General features: G+C 43.9%; 1 protein-coding gene across 1 annotated transcript; it reads left to right on the top strand.

The window, feature by feature from the left end:
• Positions 1 to 257: 257 nt before the first annotated feature.
• Positions 258 to 20,577, top strand: OPRK1 (opioid receptor kappa 1). The gene is made up of 4 exons (XM_009903662.2): positions 258 to 521; positions 1,023 to 1,334; positions 15,316 to 15,668; positions 19,220 to 20,577. Exons 2-4 carry the CDS (start codon positions 1,075 to 1,077, stop codon positions 19,750 to 19,752), a joined length of 1,146 nt encoding a protein of 381 aa, XP_009901964.1. The 5' UTR covers positions 258 to 521; positions 1,023 to 1,074; the 3' UTR covers positions 19,753 to 20,577.
• Positions 20,578 to 20,993: the final 416 nt, after the last annotated feature.

A 20,993-nucleotide genomic window follows, 5' to 3' on the forward strand; every position in this document is an offset into this window, starting at 1 on the left:
AAATTCCTGTTTCATTCAGCATGTATTAGCCTGTGGGATTCACAAAGGCAGAGAAGAGGCCTGGGAGTGCAGGGGGAACGAGGAAAGGCAACTTGGAAAAGTGCATTAAAAATAATCATTCAGTCACTGCAGAACTTAGTTCTTGCTTTTTAATTTCTCTGCCTCTGAGTGTTTAGACAGAAGTCATGTGAGCTGCTGAGCTGCAGGGACAGAGGCAGAGGAGAACGTGTGCATCAGTGCAGAGTGCTGCTGGAGCCCCGGCAGAGCGAGAGGAGCCTGAGAGGTAAAGGCGAAGCGGTGGGAGCTGGAACAGCAGCAACTGCTGCTCCCACCTTGCAGCTCCTGCCCGGGGACTGCCTCGGCTGCCAGCACGACTTTCCACAAGCGGTTGGTGCCTCGGGTTTTAAAGTCCTAGAAGGTCAGCGGTGCTTCCAGGAACCAAACGGAGCTGCTTTATTTACAGCTTTCCCTGCAGAGAACATCTGTTTGAAGACTCCACTGCGTTGCCCGGACTGAAAGAGGTATTTTGGGTCATTAATGTGTCTCCTGTTTAAAACCAGGTGTGGGATAGGGAAAATAAAAATAGCTCAGGGCAGGATGTACAGAGGGGTGGTGGGTTTCTTTCTCTCTCTGCCCCCCTCCCTTTATAGCAGAGCTTAGGCAGTAAGGAGCCCCTGTCATTAAAATCCAGTTTGACTTAAAGTGTGGAGGTTGGGAGAGAGAGGGTTAAAGTGTGGGGGTGGATCGGAGCTGTTTCCCATCTGATTTTTTTCTCCGTGCAAGCTCTGAAAGTAGAGGAAAACTTTCCTTGTGCACCTGGAGCAGCAGCACTTGCCCATTACATGGCAAGATGTAGAACTTGTGATTATTTAAGATGAACCTCGTTTGCTTAAATCTCTGCTTGGCAAATTACAGTTCCCATGACAGCAGAGCTCCCCTTAACACATACAAATTTCAGAGAAATTAACATCCAATGGCTCTGACAGCTCTTCTGTTTCTTTCCTTCTCTTCTCTCTTTGCAGCCTACTTGTCTCCTGCTGCCTGCACTCTCCTGCCCGTGGGGGCTGTGCCCCTATGGATGCACCAGTACAGATTTTCCGTGAGGAGTCAGACTCCACCTGCTCCCCAGGGCCCTGTCGTCCCCCCAGCACCAGCAGCAGCTGGTTACTGGGCTGGGCAGACTATGACAGCAACAGTACTGGGGCCTTTGAGGACAGCCAGCACAACCACACCAGCATCTCCCCTGCCATCCCCATCATCATCACTGCTGTCTACTCAGTGGTCTTCGTTGTTGGCTTGGTGGGAAACTCTCTGGTGATGTTTGTCATCATAAGGTAAGTAGCTGGAGCACCTGTTGGAAGAGGTGCAGCCAGCCATCCCTAAATTTGGTAGAGAGGTGGTGCAGGTAATGGGGATACTTTATGGAAGTTCTCTGGATGCAGGAGGAGCTCGAGAAAGCAACTGGAATGACCCAGACCTTTTCAGTCCCAGTGGTTTGCCTGGCCATGCAAATAGAGACAGGAGGGAGAAGCTGGTTAGGAGTGATAAATCCTGCAGGAAGGCTGAGTTGTGCCCTGCAGCTGCGTTCATCGGGTGCCCTCTAGGGATGAGAGGCTGCTGGCAGCCCAGGGGAAGCTCGGGTGGGAGAAAAAACTTCTGCAAGACAGCTTTCTTCCCCTGTGGGGAGGATGGCTTCTTTTTATGCCTTCTCACCTGTGCTTGTTTGACAAAGTAGGGGGGAAAAAAATAGAAGAGACTATAAAACAGGTGGAAATGCTTAAGGTAAAGCATGGAATGTTTCTTTCTCTGCCTAGTGGTGTTTGACTCCAGTTGTTGGTGCTGGCCTGAAGAAAGCAAAGCAGATGTTGAAATACCTTTCCTATTGTTGTTTCAGGGACCAGGAAAAAGCTCTGTCTCTGTGTTAGTTTTTCATATGAAACTTTGTGAAGTGCTTACAGTTGCACTTACAACTGGGTGTAGTGATGTGAATTTTAGCTTGCACTGTGATTTGCTTTTTGTCCTTACACTTGTGCAAGGGGGTGTGTTTTAGCTTGCACCATGATTTCTCTCTCCTTTTGTCCTTTCCATTTGCAATTGGGCTCTTTTTGGGCTCTTCCTTCACAACCCTGCAAAAACTTCTGAAAAGATAGGAATGTGGAGTGTTCATTGCTCAGATGAGATCAGCTTGTACACAGAAAGAAAAAGGGAAGGTTTGGAAGGAACCTGTTAGCAAAGTGTGCCTGATAAGGGTCATACAACTGCAGGAGGGTGAAATAGCTGTCAGACTTGACACGGGGGAAACTTAACTAGAAGTAATGAAGTTGATGAGGTACTTTAGAGAAGGTGAGTTATAACCAGATGAAAATGGAAATGAATGCCCTTTAATAGTCAGTGCAAGTAATCAAGATGCCTGTGAGGAGAAAATGGCCCTGCATGCCCTTTTGCCCTTCATTCAGAGCAGAGGTTTCAGTTCTCTATGTGTGTGTGTGTGTGTGTCTTTCTCTTACAAAAAGAGAGACTCCACGGCTGACACACAGAGAGCTACAAAGGCAGAGGTTTTTTCTAAGCCACCAGACATAGCAATAATAGCTGGCTGACTGGCCTGAGCAGTGGAAATGAATTCAAACTTAGCCAAAGCCCTAAAATTTAGTATATGTGGATTATACTGAGGCATGTTTGTTTCCTGAAGTCCATAACACACACATCTGCAGTTGCAAAGGCTTGTTATTGTTTTGAAATATTCCAACTGTTCATGCTAGAGGTGGTGTTTTGTGGTGGTGGGTTTTTTTCTCTTCAGTATTTGTGGGGGTTTTCATTTTTTTTTCCCCCTAACCTCTCATCTCCCTCTCTCCACCCCTCCCATCCACTCTCTGCATGACTGCATCTCAAGATGGGTTTTTCATGACCCATTGCAAAATGCAGCCTGCAGTGATGTGTTTTAGTATGGAAAGCCAAAGTCTGTGTGAAGTTTGTAAAAGAAGGTGTCAAGGGAGAGGGAGATGGGGGCGGAATCATGTCCTCTAGCCATCTCACATTGCATCTTGCCTAGCTGCCAACACCTCTAAAGGAAGGCAGGGACAGACTGTGACTCTTCTTTACCCTCAACTGAGCACAGGATTTGTATGAAGCCTCTTGTTGTTTCTCATCTCTCTGAATCCAGATCTGCCATCCTCCTCCTCCTAACCCCCTCTTGACCTCTCTTGCAGCCAACACAGGCCCTCCTCTCTTTGCACTCTGAAACAACACTTTATACTAGAATAGTCCAGTTGGAAGAGACCTATAATGATTGTCCAGCCTGACCACTGAGTTATCTCTGTGCAACACAAACCAGGCTTTCAGTGAACTGTTGAAGTGTCAATGTTGTGGTAGCACATAATGTGAAGGACTGGAAGGGACCTCAAGAGATCATCCAGTCCAACCCCCCTGCCTGAGCAGGATCACCTATACCAGGTCACACAGGAACTCATCCAGTCATGTCTTGAATACCTCCAGAGAGGGAGACTCCACAACCCCACTGGACAGCCTGTTTCAGGGCTCTGTCACTCTCACAGTGAAATAATTCTTCCTCCTGTTTCCATGGAACTTCCTATGCCTCAACTCCCATCAAGTGCCCCTTGTCCTGTCATTGGGCATCACCAAGAAGAGCCTGGCTCCAGTAGATTCAGAGGCTCCAAATAGTCTTGAGATTCCTCAGAAACAGGCTCAAACTCAGCCACAACTTGTGGCATTGGGAGTCTTTGGCCTCTTCTTTGCTTTAATATGCCCACAGGGGAAGTTTTGCTGAAGAAGCTCATGAAGACCAGCAAGTCAGCATCTCAGCAGCCTGCATGCAGAGTCCTGGGTGTCTAAAATGTCCTTCAGGGGTGGTGTGGTATTTCTGCTGAGATGTAAAACCCTCTCAGAATTCCCTCGGAGGGAAAAATAGCCGCAGAACAACACTCTGATGCCATGTACAAGCTCTTGAAATGAAAGTAGCTGAGGTTGTCACAGGTCCTGTAAATAGAGATTTATGCTGAAGGTAGAATGGGAATGGTGCTTTGTGAGAGTGTGACAGCATGGCTTGTTAAACTGTGTCTCAGAAGACCTGGATTCTTCTCTTGATTTTAATAGCAGGCTTCAACACTTTGTCCTATACTGATAAGGTCACTTCATGGCCCTGTGACATGGTTTTGTCACATGTGAAATGGATATACTGGTATTCACTGTCTTTAAACATACAGCAACTGTTAGATCTCCAAACCAGAGCCCAGTCACTAAAAGTCCTTACGGAGCAAGATCAGGGCTGGGTGGAATGACAGAGCCTGGCCCCTGCTGAGCCATGGCATGCTCAGCTCAGTGCTTTCCTCTGGTTGCTGCTTTTCCTGGAGAGGTGGTAAGAGGGGATCACGTTGGCTCATACACTGGTGGGAAATGCAGATACTGTGAGGGAAGCAAGGTCCTCCCCCTTATGGAGGAAGAGAGGAAGCATGAAATGAGTTTGTAGAAGCCAGGTGAAGTCATCTAATCTCACCTGACTAAAGTTATACAGCTATATGTGTCTTGGCATGATCAGAATCTATCTCAGCCCCAAACCTTTCCTTTGGAGATTAGCTTTACCTCTGAGATCTTAGAAGATATTTCTTGCTGGCTGAAGTAGATAAATACAATTACTTGTCTCTGGAAGCAAAAATGTCTCTCCTCCTTCTCTCTCCTGACTTTATGTCTCTAAAATTCATTGCTGGCTTGAAAGAAAATGGTGCTTTCTTGTGACAGCTTGGAGGGGAAGGAAAGTCTCCTGATAAAGTTGCAACTTCAGCAATGGATTTGCCCTTATCAAGCCCATAAATATACTCTAGTAGAAGCGCTGGGAGATGCTGTCTCTTACCCACTCCAGATTCACTGTTTCTGTGTATGTGCCTTACCCTCAGTGATCCTGAAGTTATTTACTGGGAGCAGCTGCTTGTCAGCAGGATCCTAAATTGCCACTCCTGTGTTTCTTTTAAAATTATCTTTCAAGCTTCCAGAGAACTGAATCATTTCTTACATTCAAAGCCACTTTTAACAAAAGGCTGTGTCACAGATATGTAGATTGATTCCCAAGGGAAAAGAGAAAGCTTGTGTGCCTCTGCTGAGTCTCATGTTGAAGAAAAAAAAAGAAATGCAACTAGTAAGACATTTTTGTTCTTATGTTTCTCAAACTGAGTGTCATCTTATGCAACAGGAAGAGTCTATGCAGAAATGTCATATAAAACCAACTCCCTTCCAGACTGGTTTTAAATCCTCTCCATCATTCATTCCAAACAAGAATGAATCCATGTATGTATGTATATGAATTGATTCAAGATATTGGTTTAAATCAATAATAGAATCATAGAATCAATAAGGTTGGAAAAGACCTTCAAGATCATCAAGTCCAACCTGTCACCCTGCACCTCATGACTGCTAAACCATGGCAGCAAGTGCCACATCCAATCCCCTCTTGAACACCTCCAGGGATGGGGACTCCAACACCTCCCTGGGCAGCATATTCCGATGGCTAACAACTCTCCCAGTGAAGAACTTTCTCCTCACCTCCAGCCTATACTTCCCCTGGTGCAGCTTGAGACTGTGTCCTCTTGTTCTGGTGCTGGTTGCCTGGGAGAAGAGACCAACCCCCACTTGGCTACAACCTCCCTTCAGGTAGTTGTAGAGAGCAATAAGGTCTCCCCTGAGCCTCCTCTTCTCCAGGCTAAGCAACCCCAGCTCCCTCAGCCTCTCCTCACAGGGCTGTGCTCCAAACCCCTCCCCAGCCTCGTTGCCCTTCTCTGGACACATTCAAGAGTCTCAATGTCCTCCTTAAATTGAGGGGCCCAGAACTGGCCACGGTACTCAAGGTGTGGCCTATGTATGTATATGAATTGATTCAATATATTAGTTTAAATCAACCCATCAAAAGGTTACTTGTTGATCTGCTTTAAATTCTTGTTCTAATGTTATTAAATTGTACCTGGAAAGAATATTGTTCTGAAAGGAAGAATGGAGCTCCAGAAAAGCCAACCAAATGGCATTGCCTGTTCTGTATTACTAGCAGTTGGTATGGTTTAATTCCTTTGTGAAGTCAAAGGCTGGGCTTCTAGAAGCAGAGTCTGAGCTGTTCCATGCTTTGGGAATTTTCTGGGGTTTTATCTGGGTGTTTTTTTTATCCACTCAGTCATTTGGCACCTTACTATTATCAGTAGAGAAGCATCAAATGGATGGGTAGTAATCCAGCACAGGGCCTCAAAGAGCATCTGGCCTTGCCTTAGTGAATTGAGGTAATTTTGGTGCATTCTGCAGGGTTTGGACAAACTTGTCATGATTTTCATCACAACTTAGAAGACTGATCATTACCAGCAGCTTTTACAGAAGGCACAAAGACCAGGGTAGCAGGAAACATGTAAGAGGACAGGTTCATAACTCAGCATTGGTAGTTTGAGAAGCACAGCATATATGTACACAAAATTTGGATGTTTTTAATAATTTTAGCACCCTGCTAGGCAATGACAAAGTGAGACCTGGGATTTATAAGCTGAAACGAGAAACTCAACGTGAGTTCTCAATAGGATGCTGCAGTAAGGAAAGCTGATACTGGCAAAGCAGAAAAGAGCAGAGGAAAGGCTTGGAAGGAATATTTACTAGAGACAGCATTAGAGAGAGGCTGTAGATTATAGTGAGTAATCTGTTTGGCTTCTGAAAAGTAATTTGGTATCCATCCAGAAGCTTCCACTGGGCTAGCAGCCAGGCAGCCATTCATTTTGGAGAAAAGCATAACTGGAATCAGTGTCCAGAAGCAAGACAAATTACAGACAGCCCTCTTGAGCTGTCTGAAAGTGAAAACAAGAACTTTCCAGTTTGGCAGCTAGCAAGGCAGAAAGCTTGAGATGGCTTTGCCTGCCCTTAGCCAGGAGAGTGGTGGGGAAGCTCATGCTCCTGGGTGAAGCATGGGGAATGAGTACAGTGAGGAGATGGTGCTGGGGAGGCCGGTTAAGCCTTTCTGGTGGAGGGGACAGAGGTGGGGAACCTTCCTCCAATTTTTCCTGAGAGTATTTTGAATTTGCTGAAAGGATGTTGTGTCAGGAAGTTCTTAACTTGGAGATTTGGATGGCCTGGGATGCGCTAAGAGCAAGGGAGGATAATTTTTCCCCTCTTGCCTGCTCTCACTGTCTATTCAAACTGTGATTAGTTTGTCTTTTAAGTTAAAGTCTCTGAAACAGATGAGTTCCCAAGGAGAGTTTTGATTTCAGTTCCATACTACTTCCTAAAAGAAAAGCATCCAGAAAAGCTTTGATAAACTCTCCTTCTAGGAAGTTTACTTCACGACTCTGTTTCTGTCCTCCCATGTGTAAAAATCATCATCCTTGTAGTGTGGACTCTCTGCTCCTCTCCTCAAGGAGAAGTTTGTACTTTGTTTATTGTTTTTCTCTTCTGTAGTGTTAGAGAGGCATGGGTCAGTGACAGTTGGAATGTCATTTTTGTGTACAGACAGGCATGAGGACACAAACTGAATTGGCTGTGGGAAAGGGGTGTGTGCAAATGGAACAAGGACGTGGGAAGAGCAGTGTCTGACCACGCTGGCTTTCTGCAAAGTGTAAAAAGGGTATAAATAAGGCATATCTGAAGGAACACAGTATTTCCACAGTCCTGTTGGGAGGCTTGCATGCTGGCCTGTGCATCATCTTTGGAATACTTAATTCTCCTGAAGCCCCAGAGAGTTCAGCTGTCATTAGATTCACCTTCTAATCCCTAGGGATGCGAAAATCAATTCCAGGCAGTTTGCTGTTTTCATGTTTGAGGCATTATTTACAATAAAACCTCTGTCTTCTCTGCATGAGTATGAGAACATAACAACTTTACTCAGTGCATGAGCTTCCCCTGATAGGTGGCAAGGAAGTGTGAAGAACTTTTCTAGTTTCTCCATTTCTCATACTAATCCTCCCATGCCACCAGCTCTGCCTGGCTGCCTGTCTCTGCTCCAAATGTCAGGGCCACTCAGTGGTGCATAATGAGTGAATACCTAAGGCTCCCAAATGTAGCACCTGAAAGACAGAGGATTTTATGTTTGCTGACAGACTTAAGAACTAAATCCAATTCCCAATGCATTGCAGGTAGCTTGGCCACTGTGGCTACCACAGGGCAGGTGGGAAAGGTCTCCTTGGGCAGTGGCAGCTGGGAAACAGCACGGCAGGATTAGTTTGGGCAAGGTATCCAATGTTCATTTAGTGTTCCCACTCAGGAACTTTTTTGTCCCATGCTGCTGGCTGATGGACAGCATCAGGTCTGTTGGGACAGGTTGGACTTGATGATCCTTGGGGTCTCTTCCAACCTTAGTTATACTGTGATACTGTGATCAGAGCTTCCTGATAGCCATGCCTTTCAGAATGACTGGTTTGCTGAAGTGAGCAGGAGAGGAGGACTATTTTCACTATGAAGACTACCAACTGGACTGTTCAGCTGGCTGTGTCTTTAAGTCTTCTGAGTTTCACTTGTATTATCTCCTTTGGGAATGTGTGTGTTCAGTTGGTCTGTGACTGCAGGCTTCTCTGAGACAGATGAATCACTTGAATCCACAGAAAGCCTCCCAGCTGCCTCCTAAGAGGGACTGGTGACTTTCCCCTGAGCTTCTGACATATGCACTTGTTGCCTTACAACATAATCCTGTACTTGTTACAGAGTGAGGTCCCTCGTCTCCCATTCAACTTTATTAAAGGAGTGCTGACCAAAGATTCAGGTCCCCACACATCCAGGTGTGTAGTTATCCTATAAAACACTCCCAGCAGTGGCAGTTGTTATTCATCCTGGTGGCAAAATTCATGTTAGCATTCAAAATCCTATCCTGTAACCCAGGATGAGCACAGAAACTGCAGCACGTGGCTTTTACCCTCTTTAAATGACCCCAGTCCTAGTTTCATACTGGCATAAGCCTTTTATAGAGAATTCTTAAGATCCAAAAGCTAGCTGAGCCATCCCTTTGACATGGTATGTGTGTGGAACAGATCCTCCTGAGTGGTTCTTTTATTAGTATTTTCTATTTTTATTAGTATTTATTAGTAGTATTCTCTTATGCAGCATGATATTGAGCACAGCACTGAGACGTAGAGCTTTCCCGACTAAACTTTTCAGCTCCACATCCTTCATCCAGAGCAATCTAGGGGAACAGAGCCTGCATCCTGCTGATAGGTGGTTTTGCTTTTAGATCTGCTTTGGCTTTTATTGTCATTCACTGAGTCAGGTATCTCCCATGAGTATGTTATACCTTGTTGTATTTCATGCTTTGGTACTTTCCCAGAGAATGTTGGTGTAGGCTATTTGTCAGCCTTGCTCCCCACCCTATCCCTTATTACATATTGCAGGGAACATTTCAGCCTATTATGGCTACATGGGGAAAAAAATTGAGACCAGAGGCTCCTTCTCAGCTTTTATTAGCTTGACTAATGTTGTGGTGCTCTTTAGAATCACATTCCTCTCCTCTGCTTGAGATAATAACTTTAAGGGGCTCTACTGGCAGATTTAATAATACATTTTGATTCCCCCCCTTTTTTAAAGCATAACAACCCCTTAATAGCATATTCCCTTCCTCTGCTGCCACAGTTTCACTGCTAAGCTCAGGCTGGAGGTGTGATTTCTTCCTATTTGCTGTCTTTAAAAAAAAAAGAAGTGCAAATTAAATTCTACTTCAGAAGGAAAAGATGGGGGGGAAACTTTCTAAGGGTCAGCCTAAAGTCACTCTCAAAGAACATTCTGCTTCTGGAAAATGAACTTAGTGCCCTAAAGTGTGGCAGTTCTGAGACTCTCACTTTTAACAGGTAAGTAGACATCATTTTAAACTTGCTTCTTAAAAACTCTCATCATATACCCATCCAAACCCCCCCCAAAAAACAAAACTAAACATGAAACCAAGGTTTGATTTTTCATCTTGACTATTTTCTACAAAGTTTCCATATATCATAGAATCAATAAGGTTGGAAAAGACCTCAAAGATCATCAAGTCAAACCTGTCACCCAACACCTCATGACTACTAAACCACGGCTTCAAATGTCACATCCAATCCCCTCTTGAACACCTCCAGGGATGGGGACTCCACCACCTCCCTGAGCAGCACATTCCAATGGCTAACAACTCTCTCTGGGAGGAACTTTCTCCTCACCTCCAGCCTAAACTTCCCCTGGCACAGCTTGAGACTGTGCCCTCTTCTTCTGGTGCTGATTGCCTGGGAGAAGAGACCAACCTCCTCCTGGCTACAACCTCCCTTCAGGTAGTTGTAGAGAGGAATAAGGTCTCCCCTGAGCCTCCTCTTCTCCAGGCTAAACAACCCCAGCTCCCTCAGCCTCTCCTCACAGGGCTGTGCTCAAGACCTCTCCCCAGCCTCTTTGCCCTTCTCTGGACACGTTCAAGAGTCTCAATGTCCTTCTTAAATTGAAGGGCCCAGAACTGGACACAGGACTCAAGGTGTGACCTAACCAGTGCTAAGTACAGGGGCACAATGACCTCCCTGCTCCTGCTGGCCACACTATTCCTGATGCAGGCCAGGATGCCATTGGCTATAGTCTGGACACTTAAGTCCTGCTTATAGCTTGACAAGCAGTCTGGAGATCCACCAAAGAGCTCAGGTCAGCAGTGGTTCTTCTGCCTCTTGAAATTAGATGGTAACACCTGATGTGGGAGAGGGAACTTCCATTCTTATGGAGTAGTAGAAAAGTTATCACCTTGTCATGAAATCCCAATGTTTGACACAGCATTTTCTAGACATGGGATTTCCCATGAGCAGTTCAGACCACAATGATTTATAAATATTTTTATGTTCTTTGAAAGTTATACCTCAAAGACATTAAGTAAATGCTTGTCATTAGTTACCACAGTGCCAGCTACAGTGTAGTTGCATCCAGCTTTCCCCTACCTGTTCTGTTTGGCTAATTAAAGAAGATAGTAACAAGTTTTGCTGAAGTAAAATTGAAATGTGTGGTCAATAATCTCAGTTTTGCAGAGGAAGGCAAGCTGCCCTTACTTGAACAAGGTGAAAACAGAGATCAAGTGCAGATTTGGGGAATGGTATGGTAGGAAAACCACAAACCAGATCAAATGCCGCCCACTGGATTTTGGTGCAGCAGAAGGAGATGTAGAAAAGTAGCAAAATCCCTCATCTCCTGTTTGAGTCAAGACTCTGCTAGGGTCCACTTCAAAGTGTCTGAGAGCAGCATTGCTTTAACTGGACTTCTGATCAAGCCTGCAAGCACATAGCTTCAGAGGCAGGCAGGCATTTCATAATGTTCAGGTGTTTAATTAAAACCATTGAAAGGACTTTGCATGACTGAGTCTGGATTCTCAAAGGCATTTCTGAATTTTATGAACTTCTAAATGAATGTATGATTCAATCTATACTGTCTGATGACTTTAAAGGCCAACAGCACATTTAATATGCTTTCAGGTGAAAGTATTCAAGCTCTTTATGTTACTAGTGTGACATCAATGAGATTTAAGGTTGTATCGGTAAAACGTGCTTGGACTTAACCTTGCTGAAGCCAAACAGTGCCCTCTTAACCCCTGAGTTGGGTGCACACAATCCCTTTGCAGTACCTGGGAGAACTGATTGCCTGAAGAGTATTTATTGGAGCAGTATTTATTCTCCCACCTTGTTCAAAGCCTGGCAGAGGAGGGGTCAGTGAGTGGTGAAAGGAGGTAGCTGTGTTCTGTGATGTGGGGTGGGTTTGGGCAAGGCCAGCCAGTCGTTGGAATGCCAGGCTGGTGAGGTGTGGGGAAGCCCTAGATGCACACCAGGTAAGGTGAACAAAGCTGGACCTGTTATGTGCATATTTGCTTCTGAAATGAGCCAAAGCTTCCACAGAGCTCTATGGGAGGAATGACAGTCTGTGGATGTTTCTTTTCACTGTTATATTTTCACTCCCATATGCAGATTTCATTTGGTTCCACTGGAAGTTGTCTAAATGCTGATGCTTTGGTGACTATATTTCTTGCTACCTGTGAGTGACAAGACATCCTTCCTGCTGGATCAATAATAGTGAGGAAATTGGATTTTCTAATATATATGCGTGTGTTGCAGTCCAAAAAAAATAAATCAGAATCAGTCCCTTGTGTAACATGAGCAGTGTAGATATAGAGAGAACCTGCTGTAATGCTGCAGCTTCAGAAATCAGGACTTGGAAATCACCTACAGCCTGATTCTGTTTCACAGAGGGTCTTTCCTAGTCTGCCACAGGAAGGCTTGGGGGCAGAATGGAAATGTCTGCTGGGAAAATACAGCCAGTGTGTCACACACACACAAGAATTTAATGAAGGCTGCAAGGAGCAGCAAATGTCAGACATAAAGGCATTCAGAGAGCTGATGTTTCGAGGTTAATAAAATCATCTTAGTTACTCTTTGCTGCTTATTTTCTTTATGCAAAAAAAAAAGGTCACACTAATTCTTCCATATGGGAAAGCAAACTTTCCCTGTCTGAGCCCTTGGGGAAGTTTTTTAAAGATCTCAGAAATAATGATTCAGAAGAGCTGTTAGTTACCAGAAGAGCTGTTAGTTGCTTCACCTCTGCTTAGCCCAGGCCATTCCATTTCATTAAAATATTCCTGTATTGAGCCTAGTAACTTGTATTTGACTGAAGCACATCCTTTGCAAAGCAGCAGACATTGATTTGGAGACATCAAAAGCTGGAAAAATGACTCCTTTCTTGTGTGATTTGTTCCCAATAATAATCACCTGAGCTGTTAGGGGGGGAAAAAAAAAATCTCTCATTGTTTCTAAGCTGAGTTTGTCTGGCTCTGACTTTTACGTGTTTGTCCTTGTTATGCTTTTCTTTGCAGTCTGAAAGAGCTCTTCAGTACCTGCTATTTTCTCCCTGTGGAGGTCTTCAGACACTGTAATCAAGTCACCTCTCAGTGTTCTTTTTGATAAACTAAATGTGCTGAGCTCTTTAAGTTGCTCACAGTAAGAATTTTCCTCCAGCCCTTTCACTTATTTTGTGCTGCTTTTTATGCATCCTTTCCAACTTTTTGCAGCCTTTTCTTGCAGTGTGAACAAGATAAAAATTCCCAATATCATCAGTGATGTCTGCAGAAGTAAAACCCCCTTTCTACTCCTCCTTTTTCTTTTTGGCATTTAATGGAAATGAGTGCATTTTAGCACAGAGCTGCAATCTGAGTGTTTAGTGTTCAGCCTAACAGCTGAGATGCACTTGGAGCTGCTTTTTCTTTCACCAGGAGGAAAGTTCTGTATCTACTAATGTGACTTAATTTTCTTTCTTCAAGCTCCATACTCAGATTTGTGTTTGAACAGTGCCTCATTAGCTATAATGTGACCTACAAGATGGACTCTCCGCTGCTGGAGGACCTGCTGAGGTGATGGATCTGGGAGAGGGCAGAAGCCCAGCTCTGACTGCCAGCCACTTCCTTGCTCTGCCTTTGATCTTGAAGCTCAAACAGGGTCAGAGGGAGTTTGGACCACGGGGGTCATGCCATCAGTGCAGAGCTTTTGTTGCTGCTTCCTTTTAGCTGTCTTTGCTCAGATTTCTAATGCCTCACCGTCTATGGCTTTGCTCACAGTGCAAGCCTGGGGATGGGCTCTAGGTGAGGAAGGTTTGCTTTCTTTCAGCTTGCAGTTCTCTTCTCTATACTTTGAACCAACATTTGGTTTAATTCTTTTTTAACAAGTTGTAATTAGGGTGCTCTAGAGAAGCTAATGCTGTTTCTAACATTTCAGGTTGATCACAAAATGACATTTCTGCCCAAGCTTTAATCAAAGGCTACCTTACACATCGAGCACATTTTGTCAACACTGCTCAAAACCTTTTTACAGTGACTTATTATTATTATTAGTGAGCACTGGAGTTTCAAAGGGAAATGGCCACATGTCCATTACCTGAACTGATTGAATCTTACATTGCCACTGTAAATTCTGAATGATCTATAGCAAAAATCTGCTAGTTGTGCCTCTGTGTGTGCTACATGTGCACATTTTAGTTCGGGCACACAATCAAAATAGGCAGCTGGAACAGTTTGGAGAAAGAAAATCTGTTCTTGACCCTGATGATGAATTAGCAGCAATGAGAAAAAGGAACTAGCTGGGGGGAAGCATTTCAGAAAGGAGTTAGTTGTATCTCTGCATGAACAGGCTGTCCTTCATCCTTTGTGGCTATAGCAGAGTTGGAAGCTGTCCCCCAAACTGTCATTAGGGCAGAACAAAGTAGTTGCCATCTTAGGATAGGATAGGATTGGATCTGTTTTTCTATGCTATCCTATCCTATCCTATCCTATCCTATCCTATCCTATCCTATCCTATCCTATCCTATCCTATCCTATCCTATCCTAGTTTTGGTTGGGCATTGGAGGAAACTTTTTCCCTAAAATGGTTGTCAAGTGCTGGAACAGGCTCCCAAGGAAAGTGGAGGAGTTCTTCTCCTCTCTAGATGTGTTTCAGAGGCAGAGACATGGTGCTGAGGGACATGGTTTAACATCCAGCTTGGTAGAGTTAGAGAATGGTTGGACTTGATGGTCTTGGAGGTCTTTTCCAGCCTAAACAATTCTATGATTCTGTGATTCTATCCTATCCGTCTGTGTAGGCTGAGGTTCTTACCAGCTGGACAAAACAAGTGCTCCACTTTGATGAAATTAAAAGGTAGAGAAAACATATTGATATGATCATTTTCCCTCCTCACTGTGATATCTTGCTTAAGCAAGAGTCAGCTTTTAAATTATCAGCCAAAAAGAGAGGACTGGGAAAAGCTGAAGATAAAGGAGGAGAAACTGGAAATGAAGGGGCGAAGGAGGGAAATGGCTGAAGCTTGCTGGCACCTTTGTAGTGAGTGAAAGGAAGTAAAACCATCATGCAATAGGCAACCTGGCCTGAAAAACCTGTCAACATGGATTCTTGCTGGGGAATGGGGTAATTCTTTCATCCAAAAAACCCCAGACAGTTCACAGTCATTGTCAGTTAGCTTTGAGAAGAAGGAAACACACAACATTTTGATCTCTTACAAATGTAACATTGATATTTTCCTTGCAGGAGGAGCTGAGAGCTGAAACCAGGAGTTAGCTAATTAGATGAAGTGTTCATATACCTTTGGTGAATGAGTCTAACTGCTAATGCAGGTACTGAGAGACTGAGCTGAATGTGTTCATTATCATCTCGAGGCAAATATATTGAGTATCATCCCAAGGATCTTGCATTTGTGTGCGCTTCTGTCATAAATTAGAAATGACAGGGAAAAACCCCCACAGCTGTGGCAAGAGCTGGACTGACAACCTGTCACATACCTGAATGTGCATAACCATATTTTGAGGTACTAAACCCTTGCTTTTTAAATGCCCCTCAGGTACACAAAGATGAAGACAGCAACCAACATCTACATTTTCAATCTGGCCATGGCAGATGCGCTGGTGACCACCACGATGCCTTTCCAAAGCACAGAGTACCTGATGAACTCCTGGCCCTTTGGGGATGTGCTGTGCAAAATAGTCATTTCAATTGACTATTACAACATGTTCACCAGCATATTCACACTGACCATGATGAGTGTTGATCGATACATCGCTGTGTGCCACCCTGTGAAGGCTCTGGATTTCCGTACGCCCCTCAAGGCGAAGATAATCAACATCTGCATCTGGCTGTTGTCCTCATCTGTTGGTATATCTGCCATAGTTCTTGGGGGTACCAAAGTCAGGGAAGGTGAGTGTGAGCATTTAAAATTCAGTCTTGTTTGTTGTTGTTGTTTGTTTGTTGTTCTTTAGGTTGTGTTATAGATGACTCCTGGTTAAAGTTTTTGGTAATAGTTTTATTGGCACTAAAAGATCTTAAAAAGGTAATAAAAGCAAGCAAAGAAACCAGCTGGGCATGCGGGGGTACAAAACTTCACCCCACAGCAGCCTTACAATAGCTTTCTTCATCTTATATAGTTACATCATCTACATAAACAAATTTATGCTAAATAGAAGGCAAGCATATGATAATGAGTCTTCAGAATAGGTGATCAAATCCCTTCTCCCTACATTCTGTGTGGTAGGGGTCAAAGCATCCCCTTGCACGCATTCTCAGTCGTCCAGGCTTCTTATCTAAAGAAAACAAATTCTCAGTTCTTCTCCTCAGCCTTGGTGTCTCCAATTAGCCAAACACACTGTCTCTGTTTAAGTCTGTGAAATATGCAGCTCCCCCTTTGTCCTCAAAACAGGCTCCTGCAAGCTTCTGACCCCCAGTCCCAGTGCACTCTGAATTCTCTACCTTTAACACAAATCACAGAATCACCAGTATATTCATAACAGGTTGGACACTCAAACGTGTCCAGAGAAGGCAACAAAGATGGGGAGAGGTCTCAAGAACACAAGCCCTATGAGGAGCGGCTGAGGGAGCTGGGGTTGTTTGGCCTGGAGAAGAGGAGGCTCAGGGGAGACCTTACTGCTCTCTACAGCTAACTGAAGGGAGGTTGTAGCCAGGAGGGGGTTGGTCTCTTCTCCCAGGCAAACAGCACCAGAACAAGAGGACACAGTCTCAAGCTGTGCTGGGGAAATTTAGGCTCAAGGTGAGGTGAAAGTTCTTCCTAGAGAGAGTTGTTAGCCATTGGAATGTGCTGCCCAGAGAGGTGGTGGAATCCCTGTCCCTGGAGGTGTTCAAGAGGGGATTGGATGTGGCACTTGAAGCTGTGGTTTAGTTAGTCATGAGGTGTTGAGTGATAGGTTGGACTTGATGATCTCTGAGATCTTTTCCAACCTGGTTCATTCTATGATTCAAATGTAGTTTGGGGTATTTATTAAATCTGACTGATTCCTCCTTCTTCAAGACAAAAAAAGTCTACATTTCTGACATAGTGGAGTGTATTTGGAACATTTGCAGTAGGACATATAAATCATTTAAGCTCAGGTGCTGTGGCCAACTGAAAGAACAAAATGCACTTTGACGTGTTGTCTGTACTGGAATAAAAAACTACTAGCAGACAGCAGGGGAAAATCATCAGGAATTCAATCACCCTGATCAAAGATTACTTTAGGATGATGCTTGAAATATTGGCTTAAGGTGCTTTTTGTAAGGTGTTGTGAGAGTAGTTCTGAACAGGTTCCAAGAGCATAAACTAACTTGCTTGTTATTAATATTAAAACTACAGGTTGTATTGAGACTTGGGAGCTTATTATTAACAGCCATTGCACAGAACTTGAAGGCACAATGAAGAAAGGAAAAGTCAGTAGCTGGAGAGAGAAAATCAAGCTAAATTATACAGGGCAGCATATCAAATTATTGCATTGAAAGGGATGGAGAGGGGATGTAGAGACTTGGGATAAATGAGAATAAGGATCATCAGAGGAACTGGGAATACAGACCATGGTAAGGAAACAACTACAAGGACATGAAGTCCATGAGACTTCAGTGCAGACCACTACATGAAGTTCACAGTGCAGACCACTTGTAGGCTCTGCTTGAAATTTATAATCTAGGAAGGGGTGTGGGTTTAGCCCTATAACTGCTGACTTGTTACCTCAAATGCCCTCTTGTGGGGTTAATCTTATTTTGAGATCCTCCTTGAGCAGAAAAGGGGAGAAATATTCTCACATACATATACTTCAGGCATGACTACCATGCAGGAGCACCTCAGTGTCTTCCAAAGGCTTGAGGCTTTTGATAACATCCTTGGGTTGGGGCCATCCTCTTAGTGGGTGGCTTGATAAAATACAAGGCATGCATATTTATTGGGGGTAGTCTTGTTTGAGGTGTAAATAATCCTTGCAAAAGTGATCCAAAATGTCCTGAATTAACAACTTTTTCTATCAGAAAGGTTTCACTTTACACAAGGACACTATTTTACCTGGCAGAGACAACAGGTGTTTGATGTGTGTTGAACTGTTTGGCACAGGTCAGCATAAACACAGCATTTTCATTTGAATGCTTTAGTATTCAAGATCACCCATTTGGTATCTAGCTGTGGAAATGTCTGTGTGATACCATGATGATAACTTCCCTCCTAGCTGTTCCTGCAGGCAAATTCTCTGCAATATCATCTGGATTTTGTGAAATATATGAATAGCAGGGAATAGAGCTCGATAGGATTTTCCTCACTAGTTCTGGGGATATGGAAGAAATGATGTGCCAGAGTATATTGAATCATTCCACCCTAGGTCTGAGTCAATAAAAGCCAAGACATATTCATTTGGAGACAAATAACAAATTCAGCAGGGAAAATGAAAGGAAGAAAAAAATAATCCAAAAAATAAAGCAGTGCTCAGGAGAATAAAATCTAAGCCACAATTCAAAGTGAAAATTCCTTGCTACCTTGACTTGTCTCCAGTAGAGTTTAAGTGCTGACAGCAGCTGTAAATTTACTCCTCCTCCTGCCTTCCCCTTTAGCTCTTTTCTTGGTTTTCCATATAATTTATATGCTGGAAGGCTCCAATGAGGTCAGCAATTGAAACCTGAAATATTTCATTCCTTAGCAGCCTTCTGTCAGATGAAATAGTTCTGGGACATAAAATCAAGTGACAGCCTGTGACTTTGGCATGGGCTAGCAGAGAGGGAGTGGGCCGGTGTCAGCGGCCCAGATCCCACAGCCACTGCTGAGGCTGAGCTTTCAACGGCATGATGTGCAGAAGAAAAAGAGCAGCTTCCATTTGACTCCATGCAAACACATACTTTATTTGCTTCTGTTTAACTGCAGAGAAGCTGTTGCCAGGAAATAAGTGTTTCTGAAGGCAAGTACTTATGTGTATTCCATTTGCACTGGGGAAGGCACACGGGGAAAGATGATTACACAGTTATTATACATTGGCAAAATCTTCCCACGATCAAAGCCTCACTGGGCTCCCACCATTCATGGTACCACAAATCTGTCTCCACCCACAGACAAAAACAGAGGTAGTTCGATCATAATGAGGAGATCTCTCCTCCATTGAACATGGGACTCATTCAGGCTTTACCTTGGTGAGACTTCAAATGTCTTCACAAAGTTTGGCTTTTTGTGCTCTGTTTTCAGATCCTCCTTTGGGAACCTGATTTATACATTGTTATGCATTTTACCTTCCCTCCCCCCCCCATCTCTGCAAGTAATTTCTAGAGACAGCTGCCTAAACCCAGTTTCAACTGCAATTGAAAGCTTTCCTTGGAGTGATTTAATGATAACTCCATTTATCAGTATCACATTACATGATAATCCCTTTCCCTAGCTTGTGCTTTGATGATGACATTGGTTAGAATGCCTCCTAATAAAGCATTGCTCTTCCTCTTGCTTCTTTCTTTCCTAGATACTGCCAGCACTGAATGCTCCTTGCAGTTTCCCGACAGAGACTATGTGTGGTGGGACATCTTCATGAAAATCTGTGTCTTTGTCTTTGCCTTTGTTATTCCAGTTCTCATCATAATTGTTTGCTACACTCTGATGATCCTGCGCCTTAAAAGCGTGAGGCTCCTCTCGGGGTCGCGAGAAAAAGACCGAAACCTGCGCCGCATCACCAGGCTGGTGCTTGTGGTCGTGGCAGTGTTCATTATCTGTTGGACTCCTATCCATATTTTTGTGCTGGTTGAAGCCTTAGGTGATGTGCCCCACAGTACTGCTGCTATCTCCAGCTATTACTTCTGTATTGCTTTGGGTTACACCAACAGCAGCCTCAATCCAATCCTTTATGCTTTTCTGGATGAAAACTTCAAGAGGTGCTTCAAGGATTTCTGCTTCCCCTTTAAGATGAGAATGGACAGGCAGAGCACCAGCAGGGTCAGAAACACTGTGCAAGACCCAGCTTACATGAGGGAAGCAGATGGGACAAACAAACCTGTATGACTAGTCGTGGAAATGTCATCTTACTGTCCTCAAGAGAGAGAAGAGTCCAACGACTTAGGACTGACACAGATTACCACTGCAGTTTGAACCAGACTCCCCTGAACAGATGTTTCTGGAAGGGTTCAGAAATCCTAGTAAATGAAACTAAAGCAAGCATATTATCATCAAGTGAGAACCTCCTGAAAATAAACTCAAATGAAAAGGACCAGGCTGGTGGTCAGCTCTTGGCCCCATGTTTGCTGTGGTTGAGCAGGTACTGATCCATGCTTTGGGGAGACAGGGGTTTGTGTTGTACAAGCTGATTCTGGATAAGGAGAGTTCTGGGGGTTTTTTTCCCTCTACAATACTTAAAGTTGCACTAAGCAGCATTTGGTCATAACACTGAAGTGTGCTAGGAACTTTTACCTCATCAGTGATTACTTCTGAACTATGTAGTCTGACAACCTGACCTGTCGTACTCTTGCAGCGAGGAGCGTTAAGGCATCTGCAGAAGACTGCCAGAGCTATAATCTGTATTGTCCTCAACCAATCTCTCTGTAACATTTGTCTGTGCTGTGGAGATCCAGTTGAAGCATGATCTGCCTACACACCGAAGTGATTTTATTGTGTCTGTGTCTGGTAAAATATTGGGACTTAAGGAGAACTGTTAGTGTATTTTCAGCATGTGTTTAATCACCTGTGTGCAACGTTTCCTCTGTGTGGTTTTGCAAGATGGTTGTAGCTATTGTGAATAGTATAAAATGCATTTTCAAGGTGTATTTGGAACAAGAGGCTACAAAACCTCAGTTGACAAATCTGGGGCAAGCCTGTGCCACAGTCATTACATGGGGGGGTGGGGGTGGGGGGATGGGTGGAGAAATAACTGTGTTTCATTTTCAGTGATGAGGACAAAAAGACAACACTGCTGTACTTGTTTGGTTTTTTCTGGATAATTTGTAAGCAGATTAAAATAAATATTTGATGAATTAAAATCCAGTCAATTAGCCCATGGACTGACTGATTTGATACAAAGGAAATGATTAAATACACTGGGTGCTTTAATAGTGTTTGACTGGAAAAGTTCCCTCTTTATTCATGAGAATTCAGTTTTCTTTGATACTGATTTTCCTCACAGTGGCTGGCATGAGGTGATGGTTTTGGTTTGTTCTGGACGCAGTGTTGATAGCACAGGGATGTTTTAGCTGTTGCTGAAGTCAAGGCCTTTTCTATTCCTTACTCCAGTGAGCAGTCTGGGCTTGCAC

Source organism: Dryobates pubescens, chromosome 3, assembly GCF_014839835.1.
Source record: "Dryobates pubescens isolate bDryPub1 chromosome 3, bDryPub1.pri, whole genome shotgun sequence".
Lineage (NCBI taxonomy): Eukaryota > Metazoa > Chordata > Aves > Piciformes > Picidae > Dryobates > Dryobates pubescens.